General features: G+C 49.8%; 1 protein-coding gene across 1 annotated transcript in view; it reads left to right on the top strand.

Moving 5' to 3' along the window:
- Nucleotides 1-19,882, top strand: part of INPPL1 (inositol polyphosphate phosphatase like 1) — a 175,076-nt gene that overhangs the window by 138,186 nt on the left and 17,008 nt on the right. Inside the window, 4 exon segments of the mRNA XM_029601865.1 lie at nt 3,670-3,754; nt 13,235-13,310; nt 13,312-13,385; nt 14,508-15,285. Coding sequence (XP_029457725.1) covers nt 3,670-3,754; nt 13,235-13,310; nt 13,312-13,385; nt 14,508-15,285 — 1,013 coding nt within the window.

The following is a 19,882-nucleotide window of genomic DNA, read 5'->3' on the forward strand; positions in this document are numbered from 1 at the left end:
GGTGCGCAAGGGGGAGTTCCTGGCCTCTGTGGATCTGACGGAGGCCTTCTTACACATCAGGATCCGAGGGAACCATCAGAGATACCTTCAGTTTATGATTCTCGGCCAACATTTCCAATTTTGTGCCATGCCATTCAGACCGGCAACGGCCCCCCAGACCTTTACCAAGGTGATGGTTGTCGTGGCAGTGGCCTTACTGAGAGAGGGCATTTTAGTCCATCCCTATCTGGACGACTGGCTGATTCGAGTAAAGTTGAAGGAGTTATGCATGCAGGCAGTGGATACGGTGTTGTTCCGCCTACGCTCTTTGGGCTGGGTAGTCAACCTGGCCAAAAATCACTTCGCTCCTTCCCAGGTCCTGGAGTTTCTGGAGGCTAGATTCGATACCCCCCTGGGCAAGGTTTTCCTCTCGGAAGAGCGAATTCTCAAATTGCAAGCCCAAGTTCAGAACCTGTCAGAAGCACAAGCGCCCAGGGTCTGGGACTATTTACAGGTTCTGGGTTCCATGGCATTGACCTTGGAACTGGTCCCATGGGCGTTTGCACACATGAGACCCCTACAGATTGTGTTGCTATCCCGTTTGAACCCATTGTCTGAGCAGTTTCATCTCCAGCTCCCGCTTATGGATTTCGCCAGGTCCAGCCTCTCGTGGTGGCTCGCTCTGGGCCATTTGGAACGTGGTGTGGACTTTGAGATTCCTCATTGGATGTTAGTGACGACCGATGCCAGTCTCTCCAGCTGGGGAGCTGTATGCCAATCCCAGGTGGTGCAGGGACAATGGTTCTCAGAGGAGGCAACTTGGTCAAGCAATGCCTGAAGATGAGAGTGGTGTGACTGGCTCTGGAGAGTTTCCTCTCTCTTCTGTGCGACAGGGCGGTCAGGTGGCGTATATCAACCGACAGGGGGAACCAAGAGCCATGCTGTGGCCCTGGAAGCAGAGATGCTGATGCTGATGTCCTGGGTGGAACGTCATCTCACAATGATAGTGGCATCCCATATTGCGGGGACCTCCAATGTTCAGGCGGATTTCCTAATCTGGCAACAGCTGGATCCGGAGAATGGGAGTTGGCAGAGAGCGCCAAGGATTTAATCGCCCGCAAGTGGGATCAACCGCATGTAGACCTGATGACTACCTGGGAGAATACCGAGGCGGAGCGATTCTTCAGCCGCAGAAGGTAGCATGGAGTGGAAGCCATAGATGCTCTCGTAGTTCCTTGGCCTCAGGGCATTCTCCTTTATGTGTTTTCTCCCTGGCCCCTGATAAGCAAGGTGCTCCGGATAGAAGTTCATCCAGGTCCGGTGATTCTGGTGGCTCTGGAGTGGTCACATTGACCGTGGTTTGCGGATCTGGTCAACCTGCCAATGGACGGTCCCATGCGCCAAGGTCCTATATTTTTCGATCAAGTGGATCACTTTTGTCTTGCGGCCTGGCTTTGAGAGGAGCAAGTGAGAAAGAAAAGTTATCCAGAGGATGTCATTTCTACTCTGTTACGGGCCCAGAAACCCTCCACTTCTATGGCATATATTCGAGTTTGGAGGGTCTTTGAGTCTTGGTGCAAGACGTAGGGTGGTGATCTTCGACAGGCCTCAGTCAGGGAAGTTATATCTTTCTTACAGAAAGGCCTTATGAGGGCTTGTCTCTCAATTCTCTGAGGGTTCAGGTTGCAGCCCTGGGTTGCCTCAGGGGTAAAGTCCACGGTTCCTCCCTTGCAGCTCATCCAGATGTAATCTGTTTTCTTAGAGGGGTGAAACACTTACGTCCTCCTGTCCGTCGGATGTGTCCCTCCTAGAACTTGATTTTGGTTCTCAAGGGATTGTGTGAGGCACCCTTCGAACTGCTAAAGAAAGCCACATTGAAAGATCTGACTTTAAAGGTGGTATTCTTGGTGGCCATTTGCTCTGCCAGACGAGTCTCTAAGCTGCAGGCCTTATCCTGTAGGGAACTGTTTTTAAGGATCTTGGACTCTGAAATCTCTTTACGAACGGTCCCATCCTTTCTACCAAAAGGAGTATCGTCCTTTCATATTAATCAATCTGTGAAGCTTCCAGCCTTCTTGGACCTGGAGTTCAATTCGCCTCACGCCAGGGACTTGACACTCCTGGATGTCTGACGAGCCAAGCTCTTATGCACTATTTGGAGGTTACGAACAGTTTCAGATTATCGGATTATCTTGGTGTGGCTCTAAGAAAGGGCAGAAGGCCTCCAAAGCTACGATAGCGTGTTGGTTGAAGGAGGCTATTGCGTCTTCTTATATTTGTTCCGGCCGTCCCGTCCCGGAGGGGTTGAAGGCTCATTCCACACGTTCGCAGGCAACTTCATGGGTGGAGTACCAGGTGGTTTCTTCTCAAAAGATTTGTAGGGCGGCTACTTGGAGGTATTTACATGCATTTGCAAGACACTACTGCTTGGATGTTCAAGTCACGGACATCTGCAATTTTGGCGAGAGTGTCCTTCGAGCGGGACTCTCGCAGTCCCACCCTGTCTAGGGAAGCTTTCGTACATCCCAGGAGTCTGGACTGATCAGGGTACGTACAGGAAAAGGAAAATTGGTTCTTACCTACTAATTTTTGTTCCTGTAGTACCACGGATCAGTCCAGTCGCCCGCTCACTGTAGAGGTTCAGCCTTTTTGGGTGAGAGTGTAACTAAGGAGAGCCCGCTCGATTACTTTTCTGATCTATGGCATAAGGTTCTGCAGACTTTCACTGTAAGATAAGTTCAGTTTTGTTCCTTACTCTCTGCTCGTTGGGGGTTGAAGTTGGCATGTTCAAATTTGTTTGGTTTTTAAGTTGTTCTCTGCTTGGGCACTAAAACATATTGAAGAGTAGCAGATGGCACAGATTATAAAGCGGTGCCTGCGAAATGTTCTCTGTCTCCATCTGCTGGCAGGGAGGCAAAACCCAGGAGTCTGGACTGATCTGTGGTTGTACAGGAACAAAAATTAGCAGATAAGAACCAATTTTCCTCTCTGTTGATGACTTTGTGTGACCCTGAGCTGTTATCTCCCTGTGCCTCGGTTCTAATCCCAGCTCTGTCACTAACTCTCTGTGTGACCCTGAGCTGCCATGTTATCTCCCTGTGCCTCGGTTCTAATCCCAGCTCTGCCACTAACTCTCTGCGTGACCCTGAGCTGTCATGTTATCTCCCTGTGCCTCGGTTCTAATCCCAGCTCTGCCACTAACTCTCTGCGTGACCCTGAGCTGTCATGTTATCTCCCTGTGCCTCGGTTCTAATCCCAGCTCTGCCACTAACTCTCTGCGTGACCCTGAACTGTCATGTTATCTCCCTGTGCCTCGGTTCTAATCCCAGCTCTGCCACTAACTCTCTGCGTGACCCTGAGCTGTCATGTTATCTGTCTGTGTCTTAGTTCTAATCCCAGCTCTGTTACTACCTGTCTCCGTGCCCCTGAGCTAACTTATGAGAAGGACTGGGTTAAAAGGAATTTGCCATTGTGAATTGCCCCTCCCTCTTAACTTATTCCCTGGAGAAGATACGCACGTGCCTTGGTTAATCTGAACTCCCAGCACGGTGCGCGGCTTGAGGGCTGGGAGTCACCCGGTGCCCCTCTGATACCGTAGTCTGGGGAGAAGATGGATCTCTTCAGCTGCTTTCACTCCTTGACCTCCCCCTCTCTCTCTCTCTCTCTCCCCCTCCCCCTCTCCTTCTCCAGAGTGGATCAGCATTGACAAAGATGAGACGGGGGCAGCCAAGGGAAAGCCGGCCTCCGTGTCTCGGGCGAGCCAGGACTACGTCAGGTGAGAGAGTCTGGGCTCGGGCGGTGAAGCTCGTGGTGCGCCAGGCAAAGCTGCTTTACGCAGGGCAGCAAACCCATCGGCATGGACCCTGGGGACACCGATTCTTATCCCGGCAGCTCGTGGATACCGAGGCCGGGTCTCACCCTGTCTGGCCCGGCAGCGCCTCGTAAAAGTCTTCACACCCTTGCGTGTTTTTCATCTTCGGCTGTCCAAAGGATACAAATCCAAATGCATTGAAGTAGGAATTTGTTTCACTGAGATCCGCTATTTCAGAAGTAATCAACAATGTAAAACCAAAAAGTCTTGATTGCATTAAGTCTCTTGTCACAGCAAACCCAAAGTAGCTCTGGTTCAAGGAATTACCTTACGAAAGCCCAAAATAATTTAAATACACCCCCCCCCCTCCCGTCACAGTAGCTGAGCTGATTCGAATACTCCTGGGCGAAGAATTGAGCTGCATCCGTTGCATGAAGTGAATCTGAAGCAAACGTCAAACGTGCCGAGCAAGGAGCTGCCAAAAGAGCTCGGAGAAGACGATATTGAAAGTTACAGAGTGGGGGACAGGTGGAAGGAAAGGTCAGCGTGTTGGACTCTTCCTTGGGGCACTGGTCGGGTCCATGGTTGTAAAGTGAAACAGTCTGGCACCACCAGAGACGCTGCCGTGGGTTAAGGAAAGGTCGCCATGGGGGCATAAGATATCTTTAAAAGAAAACTTGTGCAGCAGTTTCTCGATTACACCGAAAGCCTCAGGATGTGCCGCATAGCAGCGCCAAAGCAATAAAAGCCACGGTTTTTTAGGGCAGATTTCCTTTTACTCGTTTGTTAAAAAATAAAAATACATGTAAAGCAAATGCCATGCAAATCACTTATGAGTAAAAAAATAACTCGCCAAATGTAAAACGCGCTTTTTTGTTTTACTTATGGGCCACTTTCATGCCATGAAACTGGAAATCCGCACTAAAATAATACGGGGTAGAAAGAGGTTATTGAACGGAAACGCCCCGGTCGCTGCCTGACTTGCTGGGAAGGTTTCCCCGTACCTCGGCCGCGCTGAGGGGAGGGCGGGAGAGAGCTGTGTGCCCCCACTCCCTCAGCTGTCACCACGGGGGGATGTACCCGGAACCAGAGCCGCTCGGGGAGCCGGGGGCTGCCACTGAGCCCGTGGGGTAGACAAAAGCAGCAGGCGTCAGGCTGACCGGATCCAGGCTCCCACTCCTAGCAGCAGCAGCACCATCACTCCGTGCTGCCAGAACCGAGCCCCCACCGTAGCTGGTGCTCCCTGGCGTGCAGGTCGTTAAAAATCCCGAGGTAGGGCTACACGTGGAGAAACCAAAACTCTCCCTGACTGTGCTTATCAAGCAGTACGAGCAGAAAGGGGAAATTGCCTGGTACTTGTAAGGAAGTATTGATTTCCAGCTTCCTTCCTTTAATGTATTGAAAAGTTCTTCTGGCCTGCCTATGTAACAATCTAAACAGTGTACATAACGTGCATAATAAATATATACCACAAACAGACAAAAAAAATATCCTTTGAGAGCAAATAATTACTGAGCGGCCCGTGGCCAGTGGAGAAATGAACCTGGTGGCTGTAGCCGTCTTCATTAAAAGCAGAACGTTCTACTTATGGCACTGCGGACATAAAGCACACTACTGCAGGATCTGTTGTTCTGCTTATTCCCACGTAACAAGTAGGTCCAGGTCACCGTCCTGTCTAGGGCTTCCTTTTTTGGCTCCTAAGCAGCGTTGGATGTCTCCTGCCGATTGCTTTCTCGGTTGTTTATGCATTGCAAATGGCCACCAGGAATGTGAGCTAACTCTGGCTCTGCCCCAGGGCTTGCATTCCAGGGAGTGTAAAACGGCTCCTGGCCCATCCGGTAGCACGCCTCCCTGCAGTGCAGGGTCATTCCCACGCCTCCCTGCAGTGCAGGGTCATTCCCACGCCTCCCTGCACTGCAGGGTCATTCCCACGCCTCCCTGCACTGCAGGGTCATTCCCACGCTTCCCTGCAGTGCACGGTCATTCCCACGCCTCCCTGCAGTGCAGGGTCATTCCCACTACCTTTGCTAACATGGCATCTGCACATAGACCGGCTGACCTTGGTGCGGGTGTTCACGTGCTTTTTCTGTGCCAAAAAACCCAGCTAAATACGGCAGCCTACCTCACTACAATCAAACAATTAGTAACTAAAATGAAACTTGTAGTAAACATCGATAAAACAGAAATAATAATCCTTGAAAGAAAAATTCAGATCAACTCCTTCACCACCACTAATAATAGAGAATCAAACAACTGCCATCTCCCCAATCTCTCATGCACGCAATCTTGGAGTCATCGACAGCGAATTATCCTTTAAAAATTACATCACAACAAAAATAAAAGGAGGATACTTAAAACTACTAACCCTGAGACGTATAAAACCCTTTCTAAGCCCCGAGGACTTCAGAACAATATTACAACTACTTATTCTCTCCATTCTCGACTACTGCAATTCTCTACTACTCGGTCTACCCCTATCAAGTTTTTGTCCCCTCCAAATTCTACAAAATTCAGCAGCCAGACTCCTAACTGGAACAAAAAACACGAACACATAACCCCAATTCTGACATCCCGGCACTGGCTTCCAATTAAATACCAAACCGAATACAAGATATTAATCATTGTACATAAACAGATACATGAGAAATGAACCGACTGGTTAAGTGAAGAGATTAAACCCCACGAACCACACAGAAACCTGCGCTCTGCCAACAAAGGTCTCCTATCAATTCCTCCCCGCCGATCCACACAACAACTTACCTCTATAGGCGACCGAGCAATCTCCCTCGCTAGCCCCAAACTCTGGAACACACTACCGACTGAACTAAGACTACCACCCAGCCTGAAAACCTTCAAGAAAGAACTTAAAGCATGGCTTTTCACCAACGCCTACCAAGACTCACCCTGAAATTACCCTATCCCTCCCGCTACACAATATGACAGCCCTTCCCCCATCAGAAAGACAAGCACACTACCGACTGAACTGAGCAACTATATGCTCCACCCCTTTCTTCTGCATCACCGAAGCGCGTTTGAAACCCTCCATGATCAACCAATTTGACACACCAAAGTTATGACACTACCCGAAACAGCTTGCCAAATATTCTTCGTTACTTGCACATGCCTTATAATTTAACCTTTTGTTTTTTTCTTCTAGAACATAACCTATGTTTATAATATAACCTACGTCTTATATTATACTTTTTGTTCTATACTTATACCCTTGTTACCCTTGAAAAATATCCTCGTTACATTGGATGTTTCTACCAGCCTATTACAAGAAACCCACCCCCTTCAATAATTAACACCACTCCTCTTGTATCATATAACCTTTATATCATATAACCTCTTGTATCATATAATCTTGTATCATGTAACCTTTCCGACCCCCACAACTCACCTACGTAAAATCTTTAACCATGTTAACCCAATGTAAAAAAACCTTTGTAAACCATTGTGATGGCAATACCAAATGACGGTATATAAAACTCTATAAAAATAAATAAATAAATAAATAAATAAAGGGTTAAGTTTGCACGGAAAAAGGTTCTGCTAAACCGCAGGTTAAAACCCATGCTAAGGTCTGCGTTCCCTACTACATCAGCACCGGTGTTTGCAGTGAAGCATTGAGGGGACACTGCACACGTGTAGGAGAGGGGGGTTTCTTAGTCTCGGTGCTAAGCAACGTGTGTGATGGGAAAACAAAGGCAACCCATCACCCTGCTAACACCATCCCTACCGCAAAACCTGCTGCTGGCAGCGTTATCTTGAGGGGATACTTTGCAGAAACGGGGAGAGGATGGTTTGTGAAGACCCGAGGGGAAGATGGCTGGTGCAAAGTACAAGGCAGATCCTGGAGGAAAGCCTGGGCCTTTCAGCAGGGCAGTGATCCTATGCACGAAGCAAAAAGCAACAATGGAGAGGCTGAGCAAGAAGAGAGTGAATGTCCTTGAGTCAGCAGAGCTGAATGCAATGGAAAATCTGTGGCACGACTTGAAGACTGCGGTCCATGGACGATCCTGAAAGAGCTTGGGGGGACCGATGTAATAAAACCTGCACTAAAGTCGGGAGTTAAGAGTTTAGCGCTGGCTTTATTTAATGTGGGCATTAAAAAAAAAACACAAACACCAGTTTCCCGCGATGATGTCAGTAAGTTCGGTGAGTCCCAGGGGCCCCTGCACCAACGATCACTGCGGAGAACTCCGTTGAGGGTTCAGAAGGTGAGGATCTGCAGGCGGAGGACTTGCCAGAGACAGATCTGGCTTTGGCGGATTAGGATCCAGAAAAGACATGAGAGAAGGCCCCGGCTGTAGAAGGGGATTATCCTAAGGTGGTACGGAATCCACAAGGAGGAGCTGGGTCCTCTGATACCCTATGTTCTGGAAGAATTGGGTATAAAGATCCCACGAGAGGAATCGGATCAGGAAGAAGTGGACTTGGTCATGGATGGAGTCTGGGGTCCGGCAAGGTCTTTTCCCTTCCACAAGTCTGTCAAAAAGTTGGTATTTAGGGAGTAGGGTACTCCTGAGACTGGCTTGAAGGTTAGCTGAGCCATGGACAAGTTGTATCTTTTGCTTGGAGGATACACTTGAGCTTCTGAAGGTCCCAAAAGTGGATTCCACAGCACTGAAAGACCTTCAGGATAGGAAGCTAGAAGTTCACCTCAAGAATTTTTTTGAGGTTTCTGCTCTTGGCATACAAGCGGCGGTGTGCAGCAGTTTTATGCTGAGGGCGGGCCCTGCGCTGGGTGCAGCAGTTTCAAGCGGACAAAATCCTTGTCCTGACTCTGAGGCGGAGCAGCTGGAAGCTGTGGTGGCCTATGATCTGATACGTTATATGACCTCATCAGGGACTTCGTCCAGGACCATGTTGTCGGTAGTTTTGGCCCAGAGACAACTCTGGTTGAGGAATTGGTCGACGGATTGTTTTCATCCAAGTCTCAGTTGAGAGCGTTGCCTCTTTTGGTCAGGACTTAGAAGAGAATGATCAGACCTTCTCGGAGAGAATAAGGGTCATAAGTTTGCCTGAAGATAAGCTGAAAGGGAAAGGGTTTCCTTCATGCTCTTCATTTTAGAGGGAATAGGTGGTTTCGGCCTAACAGTGCTTCAGTTGGCGCCCAGAGTCAGCCCTTGGGAATGCAAACCGGCCTGGAACCAGTCCTTTTGAGAGCGAAAGCCGGGTAGAGATGGCTCTTCCCAGGGTGGCGGTGGAGTCATATCCGCCCAGTGAAGCGAGGCTGGTCCACTTCTCAGTTCGGTTATTGGGGGTTGGTTGCCTCTTTTTTTTTTTATGAGGAGTAGGCCAAGATCACGTCAGACCAGTGGGTCTTAAGCGTGATAAGACAAGGTTACACTTTAGAATTTGCTTGGACACTAAGAGACTTGTTCATGGTTTCCCCATGTACTTACAAGGAAAAGAGGATAGTAGTGCAGGAAACAGTCTGTCATCTTCGCATGCTGGAAGCCATTGTTCCTGTCCCCCTGGAGGAACAGGGGACAACTCGCTATTCCATTTATTTCATAGTCCCCAAGAAGGAGGGCACGTTCCATCCAATCTTGGATTACAAAGGGTAAACATGGCTCTCAACGGTTCCTCGGTTTTGGATGAAAACCCTGCTTTCGGTGATTGCGGCGGTGCGCAAGAGGAAGTAACGTGCGTCTCTGGATTTGACCAAAGCATACTTGCACATAGGAATCTCGCCCGATCATCAGAGATATCTAAGATTCATGGTTCTGGGAGAGCATTTTCCGTTTTGCTCCCTGCCCTTCGGTCTGGTGACAGCACCAAGAACTTTTACCAATGTGTGATGGTCATGGTGGCAGCGGCCCTCCGGAAGTATGGCCCTGTGGACCAGGCTGATTCGAGCAAAGTCAGAGGTTCTTTGCCAGGAGGCAGTGCCTGAGATCATTGGGGTGGATAATCAATCTGTCCAAGAGTCGTCTTTCCCCTTCTCAGGTTTTGGAATTTCTGGGGGCTCGTTTCGATACCAAACTGGGGAAGGTTTTTCTCACCAAAGAGCGGATTTCCAAATTGCAATCTCAAGTCCGCGAATTGTTGGAGAAGCAGGTGCCCAAGGTCTGGGATCACTTGCAGTTTCTCGGGTCTATGGCTTCCACCTTGGGAGTTGGTTCCATGGGCATTTGCTCATATGCGGCCTCTACAGTTGGCTTTACTATCTCTCTGGGACCCTTTGTCGAAGAAGTTTCAGCTGCCACTTCCTCTTAGGGAGTTTGCCAGGTCCAATCTTTCATGGTGGCTCATTCTGGACAAGTTAAGACGAGGTGTGGACTTGGAAGTCCCGGTTTGGATGGTTGTTACCACTGATGCCAGTCTCTCCGGTTGGAGAGCGATGTGTCAGCACCTGTCCATACAGGGGCAGTGGTCAGCAGAGGAAGCCTTGTTGTCCATCAGTCGCTTAGAGACAAGAGCGGTGCGTTTAGCACTGCAGGCATTTCTACCCCTATTGAAGGGGAAGCCTGTGAGAGTCTTGTTGCACAATGCGACAATGGTGGCTTACATCAACTGACAGGGTGGCACCAAGAGTCAGGCGGTGGCTCAGGAAGCCAGGGAACTAATCAGCTGGGCAGAACAGCATCTGGTGCTGTTAGCAGCCTCTCACATAGCAGGCACGGACAACGTGCAAGAGGATTTTCTAAGCTGACAACAACCTGGACCCCAGAGAGTGGGAGCTGTCAGAGGAAGCAATGCACCTCCTCAGTCGCAGATGGGACAGGCCGCATATGGATCTAATGGTGACTTACCGCAATGCTAAGGCCCTGTGGTTCTTCATTCGAAGAAAGGAATGAGGAGCAGAAGAAATAGATGCCTTAGTTCTGCCTTGGCCGAGGGAGGTCCATCTGTATGTGTTTCTGCCTTGGCCGCTAGTGGGCAAAATCTTGCGGTACATAGAGGTCCATCCAGGCGATGTGATTCTAGTAACGCCAGAGTGGCCGAGGTGTCCTTGGTTTGCAGACTTGATCAACCTAGCAGTGGACGGTTCGTTGAGGCTAGCTCATCTACCAAATCTTCTGCGTCAAGATCCCATATTTTCAGATCAGGTGGCTCGCTTTTGTCTAGCAGCTTTGCTTTTGAGAGGGAGCGATTAATGAATAAGGGTTATTCTGAAGGGGGTCATCGCTACTTTTTTGCAGTCTAGAAAGACTTCCATCTCCTTGGTGTATGTGAGGGTATGGAGAGTTTTTGAGGCCTGGTGTATGGAGCAAGGGATGGATCCTATGTGGGCCTCCTTGGCACATATTCTAGCTTTTCTGCAAAATGATGTGGTAAAGGGTGTATCATTTAATTCCCTCAGGGTTCAGGTGGTGGCTTTGGGCTGTCTTCGAGGTAAGATTCAAGGAGCATCTCTAGCTGCACATTCAGATGTGGTACGTTTACTCCGGGGGTCAAACATTTGCGTCCTCCTGTTCGGAAGTCTTGTCCCTCCTGGAGCCTTACCATAGTCTTTAAGAGCATGTGTGTGGCTCCGTTTGAACCTCTAAAACGAGCCTACTATGAAAGATCTCACTTTGAAGGTGGTTTTTTTGGCTTGCCAGATCTCAGAGCTTCAGGCCTTGTCATGTAGGGAGCCTTTTTTGAGATTTTCGAATTCGGGGGTCTCCTTTAGGACGGTTCCTTCTTTTCTGCCAAAGGTGGTGTCATCATTCCACTTAAATCAGTCAGTGGAGCTCCCATCTTCCCAAGTTTGGATCCTACAGCGCCTCAGGCCAAAGAGTTGCAACATTTGGACATAAAGTATGCATTGTTGCGGTACCTTAAGGTCCCTAACAGCTTCAGATTGTCAGATCATCGTTTTGTGCTGTGGAGTGGTGCAAAAAAGGGGTCATAAGGTGTCAAAAACAACAATTTGCACGGTGGCTGAAAGAGGCTATTAGCTCTGCGTACATCTGTCAGGGTCTCTCTGACCCAGAGAGGTTATGGGCTCAATCTACCTGTTCTCAGGTGGCTACTCGGGAAATCATTGCACACTTTCGCCAAGCATTATCGTTTGGATGTCCAGGCCCCAGAAGCCATGGGCTTTGGTGAGAGCGTATTTCAAGCGGGACTCTCGCAGTCCCACCCCATTTAGGGGAAGCTCTGGTACATCCCAGGAGTCTGGACTGCTCCGGGTACGTACAGGGAAAGGAAAATTCAATCTTACCTGCTGATTTTCGTTCCTGTAGTACCACAGATCAGTCCAGAGTCCCGCCCACTGGAGGAAAGGGAGAATTGGAAAGTCCGCTCGATCTGATATTGTGATTACTTTGAAGAATGGCACAGGTTTTGTTAGTCCTACACAGGGTTTTTAGTGTGGGCAGGGTTATCTGTTCCAGGTTTCCACTTCTCACTGCTCTTTCAGGGGATGTTCTGTCATTATGATACTGGTATTTGTTTCTATTTTGGCTTGGGTACATATCAATACAGAGGGACTGCAGGGTAGCGTCTTGTCTTATGTGGCAGTGTCAGTAAAACTTTTCTCTGTCTCCATCTACTGGAGGGGAGGCAAAACCCAGGCATCTGGACTGATCTGTGGTATTACAGGAATGAAAATTAGCAGCTGAGAGCCAGTTCTTCTTTTATATACCTGGGCAATGTTAGTGCCAAAAAGCCCCCTGCTAAAACATGAGTATAAACCCACAAGTGCCAGAATGGGAACACTTTCGGCAGGGACCGGCAGCCTGGCCTTTGTACCTAGGAAGAAAAATACATCTGAAATATTTGTATAAAAAAGAGAATTGGTACTGACCTCTGGGCTGGGTGTTTCCCGTTTGCTAATGATATTATGACATCGACCCCCTTGCTCTCTTCTGCCAAGAAGAATGGGCAAGAAATGCTCCGTCCTGCTATGGAAAGCTGGACTCTTAGCCTAAAATGACTCAAGGCAGAGCAAAAGGGGCTTCCGCCAAGCATTGACTTTGAGGCATGTGAAGACTTACGCAGTCAAGACATTCTCGTGTTTTATTCTTGATTACTTTTGGAATATTTTCTCTAGCTCTTCTTTCATGACGCAAATGCAGTGTGTGTTGTGCAAATCAGCAAAAAAACCCAAACCAAACTATTTTAGTGCATTTCGATTTGTATTTTTTTATAGGGGAAAAATGTACAAAGGTGTGAGACTTTTGCAAGGCCCTGTAATAGGCAGGAGTAAGGGAAGTGCGCATGCAGTCTCTCTATCTACCTACCTGCTACTGTATACAAGAGGCAGTTTGGCCTTGGCTTCACTTGCTCATAATGAAACCCGCAGCCTGGTGCTGCAGAACAAGGAAGTCCTTGCTGCTGGGTGGAGCTCAGATGTGGCTGGTGCACGTGCACGCGTGGCCTGTCGGCAGAAGCCAGGAGCAGCAGCATTGTCGCCGCTTCCCTCGAGCCCCTGGTCTTTGTGTCTGTCCTCTCTTTTTTTCTTCCTGCTCCCCCTTCCTCTTTTGACGGACTGCTCCTGCCCATTAGGTCCATAGGTCGAAAGGCTGCTCCCGGTGAGAGTGCAGCCCCTCCGCTGGCTAAGCTGTTCGATGACCCCGAGAAGTTGAGCGGGTCACTCCACCAGCCGCCCACCAGTGCCACTGCCCGCCTCAGCCAAGGAGGACAGCTCCCTGAGCCGGTCAGTCTCCGTGAAACCAGTAAGGGTCTGGGGCTGTAGATGGGCTATGCTGCTCCTGGGGGGAGGGGGGAAGAGGAGAGCAGGGTGGTCCTGGCGTGGCCAAGAAGGCAGCATTCAGGGTCCTTGGGAGAGCCATGGCACAACAGTGACATCTGCTGGTCAGACCCAGGGTGCACATGCACGGTCCTTGGGAGAGCCATGGCACAACAGTGACATCTGCTGGTCAGACCCAGGGTGCACATGCACGGTCCTTGGGAGAGCCATGGCACAACAGTGACATCTGCTGGTCAGACCCAAGGTGCACATGCACGGTCCTTGGGAGAGAGCCATGGCACAACAGTGACATCTGCTGGTCAGACCCAGGGTGCACATGCACCAGCTTCCAGAGGGGAGCTGCGGCCCCTGGTCACGGACGGTCCCTGCAATGGCCAGGATTGATGTGGGATTGTAAAATAGTGGGGGAAATACTCCACAAGCCAATAAAGGCCGGTTCTGAGTGAGCTGTGGCAAAGCTGCTGTCTGATACTGTAGGTTACAGTATAGCAGATGCCGGAAGGGAATGCTTTGGGGAAGAAGCAGCAACGTGGCCTTTGTACCTGGGAAGTAAAATACATCTTAAGCATTTGTCCTGGTCTCTGGATCGGGTATTTCTTGTTTACTAATTTAATTATGCAGCAGGATACTGCGCGATTATAGAGAGGGTGAGAAATTGGGGTGTCCTGAACTCGCAAATCCCAGCCAGAGTTTGGGCATCCACCTGCAGGCGGGACCTGGTGAGTCAGGGTTACAGGTTCAGGACTCCGTCTGATGGGGCGGGGAACTTTTCCAGTTATTCCCTGGTATCTTGGGTTATTGTTCTTACCGTGAGACTAAACCCTAGCTGCAGGTGACTGTGTAAATAGGATTTTTTTTTGTCCTATTTCTAGTAACCAGAGAGCGATTAATCACAGCGGGGGGGTTAGGTGGCTTGCCGTAGGGCTCTCCGCGGGGGTGCCGCAGGCGGGGGGGGGGGGGGGGGGGCTCTGCAGGATCTCCCTGTACCAGGCTGCGGGGGGGGGGGGGGGCTCGGAGAATGTTGACAGCACGAGTCTTGTGTATCTCTCATCTTCTTTCCCTTTCTAGGTCAAAGCAGGACGCCCCGGCGGACCTGGATGGAGCCGGCCTGAAGAACAGTTTCAATAACCCTGCCTATTATGTGCTGGAGGGGGTGCCCCACCAGTTGCTGGCGACCGAGGGCCAGAGCCCCCTAACCCTGAGCAAGCCACCGGCGGCCAAGCACAAGGTGGCGATCACCGTCCCCGTGCAGCCCGAGAAGTACCGGCAGGCTCCCCCTCACCACCCGCCCGCTCTGGGAGAGGAGAGCTCCTCGGACGACGACCTGGGGACCCTCAACCTGCCGCCTCCCGACTTCCCGCCGCCACCGCTGCCCAAGTCTGCCGGGCTGGAGATGGTGGACAACCCCTTCTACGCCAGCGCCAGGGAGCTGCAGCCCCCCCCCCTCCAGGTGCCAAAGGTGGGGGCAGTCAGGGAGGAGCCGGACGCCAGGCACAGGCACCACCGGCTTGGCGTGGCCTTCAGCGAGCCCTTGGAATCCAAGGCTTCGGCCAGGGCTCCCCCTAGAGCCCCGTTTTCCCAGGCCGTGACGTTCCTGGCCGAGCCGCCCCAGCCGCCGCAGGGCCCGGTGGACGACCGCTCCTGCTCGGTGCTACAGATGGCACGGACCTTGAGCGAAGTGGATTACTCGGCCGGCGGCGGCGGCCTGGGGAGAGGCTCCCACCTGCACTCGGGCAAAGGAAAGCTGGACCTGCCCTCGCGCTGCCTGCACTCCGACTACAGCCGACCCGCTGGCTTCCCGTCGCGCTGCATCCAGGAGAGCATCAAGGAGGACCTTGCAGAGGAAGTAAGGAGGCAAACTCTCTCACGTCATTCCGGTCACCCCAGTTTCCTTAAGTAAATCTGCACGACAAGGCCGTAGATGAGAGATGGGGTTAATACCAGGACTCGACGCGGCACGAGTGCCTATCCCTGTGTGTTCCCACTGTGCCCCGAATGAATTAAACATTTCCTTGTAAATGGAACGGCACTGAAATGTTCCAGGTTTATCCCACCGTTCCCTTGACCCCCCAGAGGGGACAGCCAGGCTCAAAGCTTCATTACAGATTTACCGTGGCATGGCTTGTGATGAGTCAGTGCCAGTCCATGGTGTCTGTGACATCACACACTTCCATAACCAATCGGATCCCATTGCATGTGAGGTCATGTGTGATGCGGTTTCCAAACACAGCCGCTGTCAGGGGAACAAATGAAAGTGTTTCAGTAGCATGAATTTTAAGTGGAAGAATTGTATTATTCTCAAGAAACTCTGAGGGCAGTATTCAGAGATTTGGCAAATTTATCCAGGGAAAGTCCACGGATATTCAGCTGGATTTATGTGCAGGAGTCTCTGGCTGAATATACTTGGATAAAAGTGGTATTTTTCCAATCAGACTTGTGCGCTCAATATGTGGGATTACTGGCTAAAGTTTAGTTCCTGCAATGCCTCCTTTCCTAGCCTGTAGCCAGATGGACTCAGGACCAATGGGTTATGTGCTCCCCTGCCAGCAGATGGAGACGGAGTCAGGTTTCAAAGCTGATGTCACCCTAGATACACCCCTGCAGTGACCTCAGCCCTCCAGTATTTCTCCGTCTCCAGCAGATGTAGACATGCTTTCCCTATGGGGATTGCTGTACCTTTTGGAAGAAGAAACTCTACTTTTAAATTGGAGAAAAGATTGAGCCCCTCTCTCCTACGGTGATACCTAAAAGTCCCTCCCCCAGTTGAGAATTCCTGAGGTGATTTCCAAGACCCCTCGGAAGTGCGCCTTGGTCCGGTAGCCGGTACCCAGCATGGACTTTGCTGCTCAAGCAGCTGAAAGGCAGCGGGCGGAGGAAGCTGAGCGCGGCGGTGACAGCTAAATCCCTCTCCCCCCCCGGCAGCTGGAGACCATCTCTGTACTCAGCCGGTAAGCGCTGAGCCCAGGTTAGTTTTTAATAAAAAAAAAAAAAAAAAGGAAGAAGGGGTTTCTGTAAGACTTCCTCCAGTCTCCTTGCTCGGTGCGCCATACCGACGTCATTCCTGATCCCGTTGGGGCATAGGGAAGTGGGCTTACGAGCAGGTTGAATGGATCCCCGGTAGGCTACGCCCCGCTTTAAACTTGGTCAGCACACTGCATGGTAGCCGCGGCGGTGCCATCTTGCATGCGTCTTTGTGCATCTTATATTGCCCGCCATAGGACGTCTGTACACATAGTGCATCGGCTCTGCACACACAATGTCGTGCGCGTACTTACACGCACAATAAAGTAAGCGCAGGATACAAGAAAAGCCAGGTGCACAGGCTGTGCGTGTGCCTTGCTGATCCCCGCCTAGGCGCTCAAAATTTGTGCGCATAAATTTTACGCGCGAGCCGATTGAACGCACAGTTACTGACGCCATTGGCGCTGGCAATCAAGAAACATAAGCGCCTTCCTCTCTGCGCTGCTTGTCATATTAGGGCTTCCCAGCCTGACCTGGATTCCAACTTGTGTCAGCACTGTGAGGAAGGCCAAGGGGATTTCTCCTCCCCGGACTTTGCTCAGTCCAGCTCCTCCCATTCATATGATGGATTGGCAGCCTTAACTGGAAGTAAGTAACTGGAAGTAAGTAACTGGAAGTAAGCCTTAACTGGAACTCAAATAAACTCATCAGAAATCGCTCTCAACCAAGCCAAATCCAAAGCGGAAGAACTAGCGCTATTTTTCAATAACAAAATCAGCAAACTTCTAACTCAGCTGCCCTCTAACACCGCATCTACTTCTATACCACCTCAGACTACCTTCAAAAATTCCCGCTTAGAAGAACTGGAACTAACTTCTTCCATCGAGATCCAAGGTATTCTACGGAAAATGAAACCATCTTCTCACCCTTCGGACCACATCCCCTCGAAATTGCTTCTATCAATTCCCGACTCCATCTCCAAATCCCTGTCAGACATCATAAATTGCTCAATAACACAAGGTTCTTACCCAGATGACCTAAAATTGGCCTCTCTTAAACCATTACCGAAGAAACCTAATCTAGATCCTAATGACCCAAACAACTACAGACCTATCGCCAACCTCCCCTTCATAGCTAAGATTATGGAGAAACTGGTGAACACCCGACTCTCAAACTACATTGAAGAAAACAACCTCCTATTCCCATCACAATACGGTTTCCGCAAAACACTAAGCACGGAGTCCCTCCTCATTTCCTTAACGGATCACCTCATCCTGGGCCTCGATAAAGGGCAAGCCTTCTTACTGATCCTACTGGACCTTTCTTCAGCCTTTGACACCGTCAATCATGCCTTACTCATTAACCAGTTAGCCTCCATAGGCATCTCAGGCACAGCACTATCTTGGTTCATATCATTTCTCAGCAATAGAGGATACAAGGTCAAGATACAGAACAAAGAATCCTCTCAACATCCGTCGTCAGTAGGAGTCCCACAGGGGTCCTCCCTGTCTCCTACTTTATTTAACATTTACCTTATACCATTATGCCAACTTCTCACCGACCTCAACCTCAAACACTACCTTTACGCGGACGATATCCAGGTCCTGATACCCATTAAGGATTCCTTCGCAAAAACTCTGGCTTACTGGGATACATGCCTTCAAAAAATTAAACTCCTCCTCACCAGCCTAAATTTGGTATTAAACTCCGGCAAAACTGAACTCCTGCTCATCGCCTCAGAAAATAACACCATCACCTCTGCACAACAAGCCACGCCAAAAATCACACAAGTGAGAGACCTAGGAGTCCTAATTGATAATCGCCTGAATTTCAAAGCCACTATTAACAAAACCACCAAAGACTGTTTCTACAAACTACAAGTGCTGAAAAGAATTAGACCTCTTTTCCATGCCCAAGATTTTAGAACCATTCTACAAGCAATTATTTTTTCAAAATTAGACTATTGTAACACCATCCTACTCGGCCTTCCCGCCTCATACACTAAACCGCTCCAGATGGTGCAAAATGCAGCTGCACGAATTCTGACAAATACCAGGAGAAGGGACCACATAACCCCCATACTAAAGAGCCTCCATTGGCTACCCATACACTTTAGAATAATATACAAGGCCATTCTCACCACATACAAAATCACCCACCAACTGGCTCCCATCGACCTACAGATCCCCCTCCGACTACACAATTCATCAAGACCGACTAGAGATGCATACAAGGGATCGCTACAGGTACCACCGTCCAAATCTACCAGACACTGCACACTAAGAGACCGGGCTTTCTCTACAGCCATCCCACCGTTATGGAACTCCATCCCCTCAAATCTCAGAACAGAACCTTGCATCTCAACCTTCAAAAAAAGACTAAAGACCTGGACATTCTTACAAGCCTTCCCCGGACGCCAACATAGTCAACTAATCTCCAACTACACCTTGGTTATCCATTCTATTGTTTTACATATTTAAATTAATAACCTATCCTTTCTCTTCCTTCTCACCCAAGTTCTTATCACCCTGTTATATGTAACTGCCTTTTCAGCACCTTTGTTATAGTTATGTTTACTATGCACCCCTGTTTTATGTGAACCAGCATGATGTGACTGCTGTCTCGAATGCCGGTATATAAAAATTTGAAATAAAATAAATAAATAAGTACTCCGGATCTGAGTAACCCCTTGGCTGGGTCTTCCATGGGAGAGGAAAACTCGACTGGGCCCACCCCAGTTCCCCCTGGGATAGGCATGGTCCCAGCGGCCTTTTCTTGGGTGGAATGTTTTCAGGAACTACCTGCCTTTGTAAAGGTGCAGTCTACTTCCTTGCTTGCCCTTGTCCGGATTGGAACCCCAGGCCCCCTCTCTCATTCCTGTTGGCAGACCTCGAGGCATGTCCTGCCTGACCAAGGGTATCCCTAGTGGGGACCCTGATGACACAGATGAAGAGCAAGATCCCTTGGAAGAAGGGGAAATTCCCCGGGATTAGAATCGATTCGAACCATGATACGGTTCTTTCATAGAGATGAATTGCCGGCCTTGGTTTCCCAGATCCTGAAAACCCTGGGGGTTCCTGGAGCAGAATCTATGACGAAACCAAAGAAGAATCCTATTCTGATTTCTTTGCACAAAGCCTCTTCTTACTTCCCAGTACTGGAAGCCATCCTGGAGTTGATTGACCTGGAATGGGATGCCCCAGAAGCAAATTTTAACAGGAGCCAGGCATTAAAGCTCTATACCTGCTGGATCCAGCAGTGAGAGAACGTTTGCATTTCCCTAAAGTGGATGCACTGGTCTGCGCTATCTCTAAGCGAACAACTATCCCAATGGAGGGAGGAACGGCCTTAAAGGATGTGCAGGATAGACGGCTGGAGTCTGTCCTTAAATAAGCCTTTGATGCAGTCTCCAATGACCTTACAGATTGCTTCTTGTTGTGCCCTGGTAGCGTGTTTGTGTCTACTTCTCTCTCAGGAGGTGG

Source organism: Rhinatrema bivittatum, chromosome 5 (genome assembly GCF_901001135.1).
Source record: "Rhinatrema bivittatum chromosome 5, aRhiBiv1.1, whole genome shotgun sequence".
Classification (NCBI taxonomy): Eukaryota; Metazoa; Chordata; class Amphibia; order Gymnophiona; family Rhinatrematidae; genus Rhinatrema; species Rhinatrema bivittatum.